The sequence below is a fragment of the Pangasianodon hypophthalmus genome, chromosome 21 (genome assembly GCF_027358585.1).
Source record: "Pangasianodon hypophthalmus isolate fPanHyp1 chromosome 21, fPanHyp1.pri, whole genome shotgun sequence".
Classification (NCBI taxonomy): Eukaryota; Metazoa; Chordata; class Actinopteri; order Siluriformes; family Pangasiidae; genus Pangasianodon; species Pangasianodon hypophthalmus.
Window position 1 is genome coordinate 14386558 of NC_069730.1, and position 16095 is coordinate 14402652.

The 16095-nt window shown below is 39.2% G+C and overlaps 1 protein-coding gene across 1 annotated transcript in view; it reads right to left on the reverse strand.

The window, feature by feature from the left end:
* LOC113533496 (CUGBP Elav-like family member 5) overlaps positions 1–16095 on the reverse strand; it is a 191735-nt gene that overhangs the window by 22973 nt on the left and 152667 nt on the right. Inside the window, exons 5-6 of the mRNA XM_026925666.3 lie at positions 16059–16095; positions 10862–11020 (exon numbers count right to left, since the gene is read on the reverse strand). The exon at positions 16059–16095 is cut by the window's right edge and continues 43 nt beyond it. Coding sequence (XP_026781467.2) covers positions 10862–11020; positions 16059–16095 — 196 coding nt within the window. The remainder of the gene's footprint in view (positions 1–10861; positions 11021–16058) is intronic.

Below are 16095 nucleotides of genomic sequence, written 5' to 3' on the forward strand. Positions count from 1 at the left end.
ATGAAGTGTTTTACATTAGTAGCCACTCATTTGAAAAAATGTCCACACACAAAATGTGCACATGATAAATAATAAAAATGTCTAACTGAACATTTAATCATCTTGGATCTCATGTGCACACATGCTCACAGGAGCCTGTCACACTCCTCCATGTATACACACTCACACTGAATAAGTTATGAACCACCACCACCACTCAGACACTGATTATTAAATAAATTAACACAAATTCCCTGTACACCCTGGCAAACAAAGGTAATTACAGTAAAGCTGTCACCATGGCAACACCACACTGAATCAATAACCTTAAAAGGCCAATCTGTCAGACTGAACCCATCAGAGTCTAGATTCACTTTCATATCAGATGCTTTATCCAAGCTAGGTCTAATTTTTAAAATGACATGACGGAAATCAATAACTGAGCCACTAATAATATTACTGCTAACACAAAAACAGTAACACTAAACATAACAGGAATTATATATCTGCACCTGCTCAAGTGTGGCAGTATAATTTTAGTGTAACTTGATTTGGATATGTAGGTAGTGCTATCTAATACATTTTTCCTCCATAAATTTCTGGCCTGTGTGCAAATCTTTTGAAAAAAAATAAATAATAAAGAAATGCTTTAAAAAGACTTTTTAGTCTAGGTCTCTCCAATACTCAGTATTCAAGGGGGGAAGTGAGGGAAGAATAAGGGAAAAACTGAATATGTCTGGTTTAGCTTAAGTTCAAATATAGCGAGTGGGCAATAGTTCTCTATAAATTCTAGGCCTACTTGATTCTAGCTAGGTAGCTGGAAGCAAATGGAAATATGGCTAGCTTCCACAGCCTATGGCTAGTACCATAAACTTTGCTAGCTACCATACAGTTGAAGCTAATATGCGAGAGCAAGTCTGCTTGGCTAAAATGCATAAAAAAACTAACATAGGATTAAGTCTTATATCTTACTGCTAACTAGGCATTAGTGCCTACATATTAGCATGCATGCTAGCAAGCTGTCATGCGAATTACCCATGACTAATTGATAGTTTGCTTCACAAAGTTTGAAAGTGAAAATCCATAGCTGACTCCTGGCCTGGACAACGGAATAATCAAATTCAGAATAATTTAATTCCATGTAAATTTCACATGAATTAGAGATCACTAACATCTACAAAAGTATTACCCCACCAGCAAGCTTGCTGTTGCTAAAGAAAGGAGTCTTTCTTGGATGCGATCCATCAAAATAACTAGCTATCTAGGACTCATTAGTGGAACTCTTTCAAGGTGTTCATTGTTGAAATTTTAGTCAATGTATGTATTGTTGACAAATGGTGCAAACTAAGGTATATGTGAAAATCTTGTGCATGTGCCTTCCACATTTCTCATCAGACATGTTTATTTTAATATACTGTTCATATGGACATGCTAATTGCATATATATGGTCAGCATTACTGCACTGAAAATGAGGCTTTAGGTCCAAATGGGAATTTCCTTCTTAATATAATGAAATAAGTAGAAAATAGCATCTGGATTCTATGTGAGTATTGGATAAGTGATCAAAAAGGCTAAGAAACCGTAACTGGATTAACATACAGTATCTGTATATTAGGTGGCTAGAAGGAGAGCAGACCACACAGATCTATAAGCTAAACCATTAGCATGCATATATAATGAGTCTTAATAAGTTTTCAGCCTACAGTTGGACTCCGAAGGAAGTAGAGCAAGGTCACATCGACCCTACAATTGCCACAAAATGGAAATAACATCAAGTCAACTAGGAATTATTTCTCAGATCAGCTAGCTATAATATTATTAGGGATCACTGATTTATGCGTATGTGTGTTTGAATGTATGTTTTCAGCCTGGTCTTAAGGGTCAAATTACACACAGGATGTCTTGCTTCTGGCATTGCTTTCACAAAGCCCTGTTTGGTGGAAGAACTGCAAAGAAAACTTGTGTGAGAGGAAGACAATGAAGGAGGAAGTATATTGTGAGAGCCAAAAAAGACAGAGCCAGAGGAAAGATGAGTGAGAGTGTATAGACCCTGTGTGTCTGTGTATGCATCTGGCATACACATAGATCTGTTGAAATAGTCCCTGATTATACTATCTTTCATCTCTTTCATTCCAAAAATCAATCTCGAAGTCAAGTTTCATCTCTTTCGTGCACTGTTTGGCTGTGTTCATCAAACACACTGTTTGATCAGATCGAAAGATTGTTTAATCAGCCAAGAGAACATGGGCTATGAACACATGACGCTAAAGTCAAGCTAATATTCTTTAGATGATTTGTTTTTGATTATATTTTGACTAGCCATGACTCAAGGTTGGCAAACAGGAACTGTGCATAGTTCCATAACTTGAGCCACTCGGACAGTTGGTATCCAATGCCATTATTTGTGTCGTGCAAACTCATTCTTCGTGCACATCATCTTATCATTGCAGTACAGTGTTCTCTATGGCTTTCCTACTGCTTTCTATGATCACAGTGGTCTTTTGAACCATCTTTTGTTTAGCTGAAAAGTAGCATAGCAATGGATGCCTCAAACTGTAGTATTGCTAGAACAGCACACTGGAGGAACATTTCTGAAAACCCACAGACAAAGCGTTAGGCTTCACCCCAAAGGATTCAGATATGGATCATAGCCATGTTCTGCTCTTCCATCTCCTTTTCTTTATCATTCCGTCTCTATATCTGTCTGTCTTGCTGACTGACATATTGGTTGGTGTCAGGCCAATTCAAAAGGACGATTCCTTGTCAGACTGAGATCTTGAACTGCATGCAAGAAGTACAATGTCTCTCTTCCTTGACACCTGTCACAAGATGGCCTTCTCCCGATCTTTATCATTCTATCTCTTCTCGAGAAGAACACCTTTCTGCATTTGTCTAAAGTTCCATTTGAAGGCTATTGCAAATCTTGTGTTCTGCTACTTTTTCACAGTTGCTCCCTCATATTCCTTTTTCTCTCAAACATTTACTATGTCTCATATGATGTTACATTACATAGTTAAGGAAGTCCTGGAGAATCCTTTTTGGAATGATGATAGAGACTAAGGGTCAACAGTGGAGCATGTGTGTTAGCTGCTTTAAATGAAACTTGTTTACTTACCTCACCAATCCCTGGCTGAGTTGGAGTTTTTCCCAGTGGACAACAGAGTTGCCTCTATGAGGTTTTAAGTATCAGGAATGAAACTAAATGTTGTTTGTGCATATGCCCAAAATAGCAGTTCAGAGTATTCAGCCTTCATTGAGGAGGTAAAGCAGGTGTCCAAAGGGTAATTCCTACTGACTCCACAGTGCAACATCAGTGCTCAAGTAGGGAAAAACTGAAATACCTGGATGGTGCATGATTGGGAGGAATGGCCTCCCAGATCTGAACTTAAGTGATGTGCAAGTCATGGACTGCAAAAACCTTAGGTTTGAACATATGGTTGCCTAATATTGCACTTGGTACCAGAGCATCTAGCCACATTGTCATAGATCATGATGGTCATGATGTTTTCATTTATATGTTTTGGGCACCTTGGTAAAGAGAAGGGCAGACCTGTTAACTATCTCTTGCTCTGCAAACCATTCAGTGCCTCAGGAGAGGGAGAAAAGACATGCAAAAGACATGCATGAGCCCATGCAGGGGAGTGTTGACCTCTCCTAGGAATAATACTGAGTGAATGAAGGAGCACTTTGTATTCATTTTAATTGAGGTTGTGTGGTTAACACACATCTTCATGGTTGCATTAAGTTCTAAGGCAGTGCTCTTGGACTGGCCAACTGGGATGATAGTCCCTATTTGGTAGGGGACTCTGGTATGAGCACAGTGAGAGTTGTGTCTGCATTCTTGTCATTAAGACAAAACCATTAATATGGATGTCACGCTCGCTCAAGGATGTGTCTTGTTTCCACCCCTATTTATGGTTCTCATAGACAGGATATTAAGATGCAGCCAGTTGGAGAGGTGTCCTGTATGGGGGACCTAGAGATAATATCCCTTGTATATAATGTTGAGTGCTTTGTGATGGAAAATGATGGAAATTGAGAGTGTGAAACTGTCAAATAAATGTCAATGGCAGCAGTGTTACAGTTGCTGTACCAGTCAATCTGTGCTGTCTAGGTGACAAACTGTGACCGAAAGTGAGGTTCCTCTGCAGGGCTGCTTGGCTTAGTAGAGTCACTGCTCCTTCTAATCAAGAAAAGCCAGTTGAGATGGTCTGGGCACCTCATAAGGAAGCCCCATGTTTGGCTCCCACTAGAGCTGTAACAGGTAGGTTGACCATATGGAGACCCCAGTGCAGACCCAGGACCCACTGGAGACATTACATCACTGTATATGTTTGGGGATCCCACAGTAGGAACCGAAATCTGTGGCTAGGGATAGAGAAGTCTGGGCTGACCTTCTCAGCCTGTTCCCATCAGTAGTCCCATCAGGAAAAATAGAAGCAAAATAAATGAGTGACTGAAATTGTGTGGGTCTGCTTGTGCATGGATACCACAAAGCGTAAGTAACCAGATTGCTCCAGTGTTGGAAAGTTGCATAAACCGACAAAAGAACACCTTTGGTAAGACATTCTCTTATTCCTATCTTATCCTAAGAACTTTACTGTTACAGTTGAATGCTATGGTTTTCATTTTGAATTTGCAAGATATAATCTCATATTTAAAATATATATTGGTGGAATTTAACAACTGCTCTTGAACATTGAGCCAACTGTTTTTATTCTTTCCCCAAAACATGGAAACATTCAAAATTCCTGTGATACTAGCTTACACATAAGCTAAAGATGTTGTAAATACAGATTAGGTTGAAAACGCGGGAGTATTCTTATAGTATGCTAACTTGCTAGTTAAGTGAGTTGTAATCTCATCAAGTTTCTGCCATGATGAGCTCTGTAATTTCAACCTGGCCTGGAAAATTGCCTCACTGATTGTTTTGGTGCTCTCAGGAAGAATACAGGGAATCCTTGTCATGACTCTCTTTGCAACTGTTTGCAACATGCTCCCTTTCCCCAAATGAAAGGATGTGCTATGCTGGTGGAGCTCTGCTTACGGTGATATTGCTGTCTGGAAAGTTAGATCTATTCAGGCTCAGTTGTCCCACTTTTGGAAATGTTATGTTTATTCCTGCCAATCATGGAACTGCTTTTCAATCTGTGAACTGATTTAATTACAATTTTGACTAGTGCTTGCAGTAATCCAATCAACTCTATCCTATGTTTCACAGATCCACTCAGCCTTCACTATCTAATTCTGACACTATTACACTATTTGCATACAGCTTTGTCTTGTAGATATTCTCATCTCAAGACTACCACGTTGTACTCTGGGCAAACTTTACAACCCTAACTCCTGCCAATCCTTATTTAACACAAGCGTCACCTTTTTTCTGGAACATTCTCTTAATTATTATGCTAATGTAATTGGCAAGAACTTAAAATCCAACACGTCCCACACAGAAACAGCAGAAGTAAAGAGCTCCCACCTGGAGAACAATTGAATGTGTTAAATATTCTCAGTTCAAAACGTAACACCGCCTGTACACTTTAGCACAATAAAGTGCTGAACGTGTGATGTATATTCTCAGTGAAAATGCAGCCTATGAAATTTAACATAGCAGACTATGTAAATACTGTGAAGTATTCTCGGCGCAGAATGCACCATCCATACACTTTAACACAACAGACGCTAAATGTGTGACATATTCTCAGTGTAAATATAAGACAAGTTGGATACGAGTAGGTGTGTTCACTTTCTCCCTTAAGACAGAATTTTACTGTTTATTATTTAAGGTCATTTTTGAAGTGATAACTGTTCTTAACAGTTAAATAATTATCATGGACTTAAGTCATTTAATAAAGCTGTAATCCCAGAAGGGTGTGTGTAAATATATATCATTTGGTGTCCTCGTAAAGCTAGGAAAATCTGACAGTTTTGACATTTGGCTGGTCCCCATGGGGAACACTACTTTTGTACAAAACCAGCTGTTATTAAAAAAAAAATTAAATGAGCCAAAAGGTTTCCTTTTGCTTGCAAAGCTTAAGGTTAGAGTTAGATTTGGGTGTAGGCATAACATTAATTAGCTGCATTAATAATTATATAAGTGGAAGGATGATATGTGTCTGGTGTGTGTGTGCGTGTGTGTGTGTGTGTATGTGTGAGATGGGTGTGGATTTGTGGAAGGCTGAGACTAGGTCGGGGTCCTTGATGTTTACACTGATAAGGGTCAGAGAGCAGGTGGATTGTGGAATACCTGGGGACCTTCCGTCTGTTGGTCCATGATTAGACGTCAGAGAGGAGTGTACACACTGATAGCACACCAGGTGAGCATCAGTATGTCATGTGAATAAATATAGACCCATGTGTTTTAGGGATGTAACCAAATATGAATACATTATGCAGATTAAACAGATAATGTGTTCTAAATGAATACAAATACAGATATGAATAAGAGGCACACTATTTGGGTTTATTTATTTATTTATTTTTTCTTGTTCAGGTTGTCTGCTGGTTGATGAGCTCCAGACTCAACCGTAAGTGGCGGATTTCCCCTGTGCAATGCATGTCTGCTAGCCGTGAATTAAGTGCTACAGTGTGTCTTTTGCTTTCATCAATGGTGTGGAAGTTTGCTGTGCTCCTTTTTTTGCACTGTTTGGTGCTGCCATTCTCAGCAGTCTCAGGGCTGCTCAACCCTCTAATATGCCTGTGCTAAATTTGTGCTGCGATTGTTCAAATACAGTTTCAGTTTAACATTTCCTTTTTAAAACAGCAGAGCAGCTGTTACACATAGCCCACGCAGACCACGTACTGTGCACAGATCAGCCCTTGTTTTTTATGTTTTCCAGTGTTTCCAGGGCATAATGGTAGGGTTCATGATAAATCAAATATATAAAAATAATAATAAAATAAGCCACTTCCACTTCTGGTTTAAATCTGAATACAGATAAAGATATGAATATTTGGAGCACCAAACATACATAGACACATATTGTGGCATTGCGTTACACTACTAATGCAGTTGCCAGTAACTGATCTAGAATCCAAACTGTACAATTTACTGATAAAACTTTTCTTAATTACTTGGTAATTAAGATGATGATAAAGCACACAGTGATAACTGTGAAATCCTTTATGAATTCAAGGCACTGTGTGGTCAAACTACTACCATCTTGCTATAAGCTCTAGTAATGGTGAGTTGCTAATGGCAAAATGGCAAGTAGCCAAGATAAGCCACAGTTGGAACCTCCTCCATAATTTTCAAGGCCTGTCGTGTCGACTATTATAGCAATGGAAGCAAAGTGGTCAGTAAAGATGCAACTGCGTGCAATCTCTGCACAGCACGTGTCGCATATGGTGGTGGCAATATGACAAACATCATCTTTAATCTTTAATGTGTTGGGACTCTCAGTACCTCCATCACTGCAAGTGGACACGTGTGGTTCTAATAAGAGGGCATGATTTTCATGGAATTCTTGAAGCTCAATCCATCTTTAGTGAGAATGACATTAGGTATGCTGGGCAATTTATGATTCTGCCATGTGTCTCATAATAAATCTTAGGAATTTCCTGACAAGGTGGTTGCCACTTCAGCAACAAGGTATCAGGGTTTGAGCATTTTAATCAAGTGCAGAAATCCCAAACCCTCAGGATGCCACTTTGCCAAAAAGATATCGATTTGTATCTGTCAGAAATGCCAGAAGAGGTTGCGTAATGACTGTGGCATGATGCTATTTCTTTGACTCAACAGCTTCTCACTTCCTTTGCTTGCAACAGACAAATTACTAAAATGACAAGAATGTAAAGAATGATGTCAAGGACAACTTGACTGACAATGAATTGGAGTTCATTCATCTTCTCAAACCCAAAAGAACTGAAACAAGCCAGAGTGTCAATGACATGCCAGAAATTATTCTCAAATCCATGGAACTACAAGATGAGGAGAACACAACCATCAGTGAGGCCAAGGAGATCATCTCTAATGCAAACCTTGATCTCCAGGATCAGCTCTGGAGGGTCACAGCCTCAAAACCAGGTAAGGGCCTTACATTGATGGAGGCCACAGGGGCTCTATGGTGACATAACAAGTAAGACCTTTGAAACTTGCACAGTGGTGCTGTTTGATGAGTGTTTTGCAGTAGCTCAGCTATGCTACTGACCAGAAGATTGTGAAGTTTTCATTCATTCATTAGCCACTTTATCATGGTCAGGGTCACGGTGGATCCCAGAAAACGAGACGACAGGAATAGATCCTGGATGGGATGCCAGTCCATCACAGGATACCACGCACATGCAGGTTTACACCTAGAGTAATCAATTCACCCACCAGATTTTGGGAGGAAACTGGAGAACCAAGGAGAACATCCAAAACTCCACATAGATAATGATAGATAGATAAGCTAAGCTCAGGATCAAACCCGGAACCTGGAGCTTTTTTTGAGGCAGCGATGCTACTGCACTTGTGAATTGAAACCCCATTATTGCCAGACTGCTACTGTTGGGCCCTTGAGCAAGACCCTGACCCCTTAACAGGATTGAACCTGGGAAGGTGTTTTGCATAAACGCACCTGTCCATGTTACCTGTGAAGCAAATGAGACTTGATCATCCATTGGAGCACACAAGGTATCTTTTGTATCAAAATATCAACCATGGTTAAAATCTCATTACAGCTGATAAGCAGCTTAAACGCCATTCAAGTACATGCAGATCCACTTAGACTGTGGAGAAGCGCTAAGACTAAGTACCTTCACGTAGCATGACAGGTGCAACTATAGCGCCACATCCTTGCAACAACAGTTCCAGTGTGAGATTTTTATCCACTTAAGGAACATCTTGAAGAAGTCTTTTGGTTGAAGATTGCAAGAGAACAAGTTGATAAAGATCTTCTTGCTACACAGAGATGATGTTGGACCTAGTTTAGTTTACTCTGCTAATGTTGAAGTTATGATGGAGCTGATTATTATATGATTGATTATAGCTCACACCAAACTGTATTAGTGCATATGGCTCCAAGGGATATCAATGCATCCCTTAGGAAAGACAGGCACAAATGCACTTACATCTGTGTTCAAACACCTGCATTCATGAAAAAAAAAAACATATAAGAAATGTGCACAGATGCACACACATGCTCACATGCACACTCACAATCACACTGTAATTAAGACTGGGTTCCTGCAGGGTAAATTCTATATATAGGACGTGCAGATCCAGCTGAAGCACTGTATAGATTCTTTGGCACGTCCATGAGATTATAACGGATCAGTCTTTAGCATAAAACCCCCATTTTAATGTTGGATTTAATCCGCTCTTCTGAGCACTGCCTTCGCGTCTGCAGTTAAAGGAGGCCACATTTGGCTATATCAAAAAAGTATATCTATATCTAATCCCATTATCGTTCGATAAGCAGCTCATGAATATTTTCAACCATTTCGCCTTTTTTGAATACATTACCTCAGCCAGAAATGTACTCAGAACTTGATGAAGATCAATTACGTTCACGCGCATTCAGCATTTTCATGCATGTCTACGTTTGATAAGTAGTTCATGAATATTTAGATTTTTTCACTCAAATGTTTGCACTGTAACGGCAGGGAATGTATAAATGGACTGCATTTTAGAATAATTTGGGTTTTTTTTCTGTTAGGTTTAATGTTTCTGCTACTTATAACGATATCATTTATCTTGGCTGGGTTCAGGCTCATGTCTTATATTTTCATTCATTCATCTTCAGTAGTCTCCTTATCCTGGTTAGGGCTGCAGTGGATATGGACCCTATCCCATGGAACACTGGAGGGAACACCAGTCCGTCAATCCACTTACTGCATGTATGTGGGAGGTGGAAAGAAACCGGAGAACTCAAAGGAAACTGATGCGGACACAGAGAAAATGTACAAAACTCCGTAACGCAAACTCAGGATTGTTGTGAGGCAGCAACGCTACCCAGTGTGTCACTAGTGCCTATTGAAACAAATTCCTCTCCAATACTCATAAAGCAAATAACCTCTAGGTGTCATGATCGTATAATGACATGGGTCCTTGGATATTTCAGCACTGAAGATTCCAAAGTTAGAATTCCAGAGTTAGAAATGTGAACTTGTGGGCCCGGAGTCATAATGATATTAATGCTATTAATATTAATGATACTAATATTAAAGTAGCTTATGAACACTTAGAATGTTTTTTTTTTTGCAAACTGCTTGCATACATGGACTGCATTTAATTTTGAGGGATTTTCAACTACATTATTATGGTTGTGTAAGGCTTTGTGATTGATGTGCTAATTTTGTGTTCATGTCTCAAATATTTTCTCTAAATTTTCACAAAAATGTGTTGAATTCAGCCTTGCCTCCAATTCAAAATGTGCTAAGCTGCCTCCTTTTGTGCAAAGATGACAAGACATCTTACAATCAAAGTCAAATATTCATGAAGCAAACAAATCATAAGCCTAAACACTTCCTAACAGCAGAAATCAGATTTTCGCTCGGAACTGAAGGTTCCACAGGGAGTGCCAGAGTTAAAATTACATGTGAACTCGCAGTTCCTTACTGAGCATGAGCTCAGGGAATCGAAATGATGTTAATGCATTATTCAACGTTGATGAAAAAAAGACGATGACAAGGCCTTCGGGCTTTGATATGGGCAGCTAGAGCAGTCTGTATGGATGGTAGGCGTGCTTCATAACCCTAGACTCCTCTGAGTGTGTGCAGAAGAATATATACTGTATATATTAATGATGTTCCATGCATTATTATATTACACCTATGTAAGTGTGTGTTTGTGTCTTGTGTTTGGGAAGGAGTACTAGTTGAAGGTGTAGTTATGTTTATGTTGGCGTGTGGGTGGGAGGGTGTAACCGTGTATGTGTGAGTGTGTGAGTGTGCACTCACAGCGTGTGTGTAGGTGCTGTAGGTGCTGCTGTATGTGCTGAATGGCAGAGCCACAGCAGGGTTGAAGATGCCAAACTGGCCGACCATCTGTTGCATGCGGCGGATAGTCCTCTCCTTATCAGTGTCTGCGAACTTCACTACCAGACTGGAGGATGCTCCCTGAGACACAGAAAGAGACAGAAATACTGAAAAAGAGTTACAGCAAAATCATCTATCACATATACTCATTAAATGTATATAGTATTTCAGAGTCCACTACCAAGAACTGTTTATCTTTCTTCCTCATAACAGTTAACTATTGTAGAACATTCTCAGTTTTAGACATCACTGAATAAATAGATTAGAATATATTTACTCTTCATTTCTAAGAAGAAGCAGAAGCACAAGCTTTTATTTGTCACATATACATTACAGCACAGTGAAATTCTTTTCTTCGCATATCCCAGCTTGTTGAAATCATGTATTTCATTCAAATGATAAAGCATGTATGATCGACATGGCATTCACTGGGCCTCATATATCAAGCTGGATATGCGTAAATCACTTGTAAGAGAAATATGAAACTGATGAAAATCCAGTTAACTCGAAAAAAACGTTCATATCCTACGAGAGCTCATGTGAGAGTTTGTGTAAATTTACATATAAAAAGACGCAAATGTGAAACTCGAGATATAGGCTTTCAATTAAATTGCAGAGTTACTGCAAATTTATATACAGATTATACTGACATGTTTAATGTTAAGTTTTACCTGCATTACTGGAAGATTTAGAGCAAGCTGCACTAAACAGGCTCTCTTTCGCCAATTAATCAACGTTTTGTCATGAGTTTTGTGAGCATCCCTAATTGCAAATCAGCTATACATGAATGTGCTTGGTAGTTTACAGGTGATTGCCACCTATGAAGACCATACGCACGTATGAAGAAAATCAATGTTCCTGAAACATTTAAGTCTGGTGGGAATTTTTTGTACAGTTTGGCCTAGGCGAACATTTCCACACAACTTTACTAGACTAATGAGGCCCATATTTCTTAAAAGTATGATTAGGGATTTTAACAGAAGTTAGCTGAAGCTAGCTGGGTTATCTTGTAACCCCCCCTAAAACATGAATGTGAGCATGTCTGAAACTACTAGGCTATCCCTATTACTTCGTCAAATACTATAAAAATGTTCTCTTTGGTTTAATTTGTTGGTTGGCGCTGTATTTTTGTTTACTCCCATGAAAAGTTGGCAGTGTGTGCTGCGTTGACGTCACAGGGGAACACTGCTAGCACAGTTACACTGGTGTTTAATAGGAGAAAGCATTTTTCTTCTTCCTTCTTTTTCTTTTCACATTCACCATTTTCCAGTGATCTTATCTTAACATCATATTAATGAGAAATCCAATGCAGAAGTAGTGGAAGCAACAAGCATTTGACTCAAAGTTCCAGAATAAATGCAGCTATATGACACAGTTGCGCTGAGTTACACAGACACTCAGCTAAGCACCATGGTGTTGACACGGTATTAGCACGAAAGTTCAAGCTTTGGAAGCGGATCTGTTTGAGCAGAGTGTGCCAATGAGGAGGTGAGAGAGCCGGACAGATTAAAGGACTAAAGCGCCGCTGCATTGCTCTCTTTAGATAGAGATGAAGCAAGGGCTAAATCCCATTGCACCGCAATCAGCAAAGTATCAGCAAGTAGTCGAGCAGCATTGTGGGTAATATAGGGAACTGAGACCAACAAAAGAGGTTTAAACTAAAAAGTCAACTCAAAATTTCATTACAAAATAAATGTTGGACTGAATTTTACTATCACTCTCACTTTGGACTTTTACACGAGTTAACAATGATGTCATTTTGATAAATGACAAAAACTGTTTTGTCTGTGTCTGCATCGAATCATGCATTCTTTACACACACACACACTCACACACACACACATTTGCTCATTAAGCGGCTTCTAATCATTTAGTGCAACACATGACCTTTGGTTTGGAGGCTATGACTTTCTGGAAATCAATCAGCTGTAAAGGCCAGAATACTCTCAACTAATGATCACACAGGAGAGAGGAGACAGCAGGGAGATGTGAGAAAGAAACGGAAGAAACTGAACAGTGTAGTTTAGTTTTATTAGCAGGCCTTTGGCTTCGATAATGTTGTTGTTAATGAAATGTTGTTAATCTAAAATTTCATCTACTCATAATGTACATCACTGATCATTTGTATGCATGTAAACATGCCTCATACTGAAAATTCCATCCCCAAACTAACTCCACCCCCAAAATCCTAACTCAGTCAAACAATTGTTTTTCTTTTTAAAATAGCTCTATGATCATAATAATGTGACGTACTGCATTAATTCTAAAGTAAAGATCAGGAACATCTGGATTATAGTCCTTATTAATAGACTTACTAGACCTTAATAGAGCAAAACCTAACTGATCCTACATCAGTTCTCTTGCACTGATTCGTTATTGCAGTGGACACAACATCAATATTAAAGCCATCAAACTAAAATTCTGTCTCCCGTCCCACTTCTGTAGTCTGCTTATGTATGAAAATGTCATTAATTCATTTTAATTAATAAGCCGTATGTGACAGCAATGCCAATATGCCTTGTAGGTCCCAAGTGTGTGAGTGTATGTATGTATGTATGTGTGTGTGTGTGTGTTTGTGTGTGTGTGTGTGTGAGGAATGCAAATGAATCACCCCCCACACAAATAGACACCACCCTAATAGATTTTTGTCAGTCTGTATTCATTAATTCTTACTGTAGATCCAAGAAGAAAATCTCCATTTAGATGAACATTACATGTAACCCAAGTCATGGAATGTCAGTGTTACCATAACAACGAGAAGTTGTGTGTCCTATCAGAGTAACAAGCAATAACGTTAGTGTAGCATGTGTAGCATGTGTAGCTGACTTCTTATTCGCCTCAATTCAGTCCCAGCAAAATATATTATTAGCTGGATGCCCATTAATCCCGACATATGACATTACAATAACATTAAATTTGCTTCTTTAAACTTTTTTTCTGTAGCTGTTCCTGATGCAAACATTCATGCAAAGATTCCGACTGGGAAAATAACTGTATTACAGTTCACACAGTGATTCTTTTTCTATATAACATTATTATTTTTCGGATTATTCCCCTCCTTCGATATGATTAAAATTTCGTTCAGATTGACCTCAATCTCTAACCTTTTTCAACTTTGATTCTGGGTTGCATAGACTAGTCGACTATTCAAGATGGTGGGACAAACAGAGAGCCAAGCAGTAAAGAAAGCAGATTAAATGTACATCATTAGCCTGAAAATAGTTCAGACTAGATGATACCAATTCTACAGTCAACTGCACGCTTATGTAAGACTACACTGGATAATGTCTTTTTTTCCCCTTGGCTTTCACAAATTTTGCCTTGCACCTCCGGGGAATCTCACCTCTGCCCTGTGTGTGTGGAGTTTGCATGTTCTCCCTGTGCTTTGGGGGTTTTGACATGCGTTGTAATCTGATTGGCATTTCCAAATTGTCCGTAGTGTGTGAATGGGTTTAGGAATGTGTGCGTTCAGTGGGTTGGCACCCCATCCAGGGTGTCCCCTGCCTTGTGCCCCGAGTTCCCTGGGACAGGCTCCAGGCTCTCCCGCAACCCTGTGTAGGATAAGCGCTATAGAAAATGGATGGATGGGTCGATAATATTTTCATATCAATTTCTATGAAGTGTAGAGGTGTGCATAGGATTGTTTTTTTCAATCCCATCTCTCCCACCAGCTCCCAAAGGAATTCTGACCAATCCTGCATGCTAGTCAATTTTTAGTTGCGCTTCAAAGCTAAATAAAATGTAAATAAAATACTCACAATGTGGCTAAAGGAAATCCGTCATTGCCAGCGCTCTGTGAAAGAGTGCATTCAGTGCTGTGGGTTGCACATTGCCATCCAATCCCACTTAGCTACTTTAAAGCGGCACATTCCAGCCCACGGAGGCTGTTTGTTTTCAAAAACTACTGAGACCAGATCTGAACATGGTGGAAAAACCTCCCAGACACTGATGTAGACAGCATTCTCCTTTCAAGAAAGTCTATAAGAAGCTATAAAGAGGAACCTGTTGATGGACATGAGCTTCCATGCTGCGCTCTCAGTTCCAGAATGAATTATTTCATCCGAGCTGCCAGCTTGTCCACACGAGGGCATTTGATATGTCCTTAAATAGTGTAATATGATACACAAATGTATTATTTTACACATTTATTGCAGTGATTTATTTATTTTCATTGTTAGCAGTGTAGCCTAAAGAAGTAGTAACTTACAGCCTGTGTATTGTTATTAATTGAAGTAAAGTTTGATGCGTTCTTCATCTATTAATCAGATTATTGTTGGATTATTAGTCTTAATGTAAAAGTAGCTACTGATATACGCAAAGGCCGAACAACAGAGCAAAAGTTTGGAAACACTAACTGTGTTTTTTTTTAATTTTTACATATTACTAAGATATATTTATAAGACATAACAGACAGTTACAAGTTTATTAAAGGAATACGGTAGCATTTTCTTAAACTAATCTCCATCCACAGCATCTGTAATGTAGGTGCGATTACCACAAATACTAATTTTAACTAATATGTTACCATATATTGAGAAAAATAATGAAAAATCTGTTCAGTTATAATAGAAGTTGTTAGATTCTGCCAATAAACATTCAAAACAGGCATCTATATAATTGCTAATTGAATACATTTGATACATCTCGTTTCTCTCTCTGAAACATCCCTTGTTCATGTTCTCTCTTTTCTCTGTTTTTAATCCCAAATCAGTGTTTATTTATTCATTCTTATACAGTTAGAATTTCTTTCTTTTTCTCCATACATCTCCCTCTTTCCCCACCCCCCCTCACCCAGATGAAGAATTCATCTGTCATGCACACAAAGGGGAGATAAAGAGGAGTATTTCTCCAGAGTGGTGTAGAAGGGGGCAGATTGGGATGGGGAAAGAGGGGAGTGATGAAGGGACAAGAGAAGGGGAAGGAGAGGGTGATGGAGGAGGAAAGAACCTCAGCATGGATCAGCAGATCAGTGAGCTCATTTGCAGTTAGATTGACGTCGATGCAAGAGCTGGAACACGCAAGAGCCACTGCTCTGGAGCTTGCAGCCTTATGAGCATGGAATGACCTACTATTCGTGTGAGTGTGTGTGAGTGTGTGTGTGTAGGTAAGATATACTCACAGGCATGGTCTGGCTCCCATGGAGGCCACTGATTGCT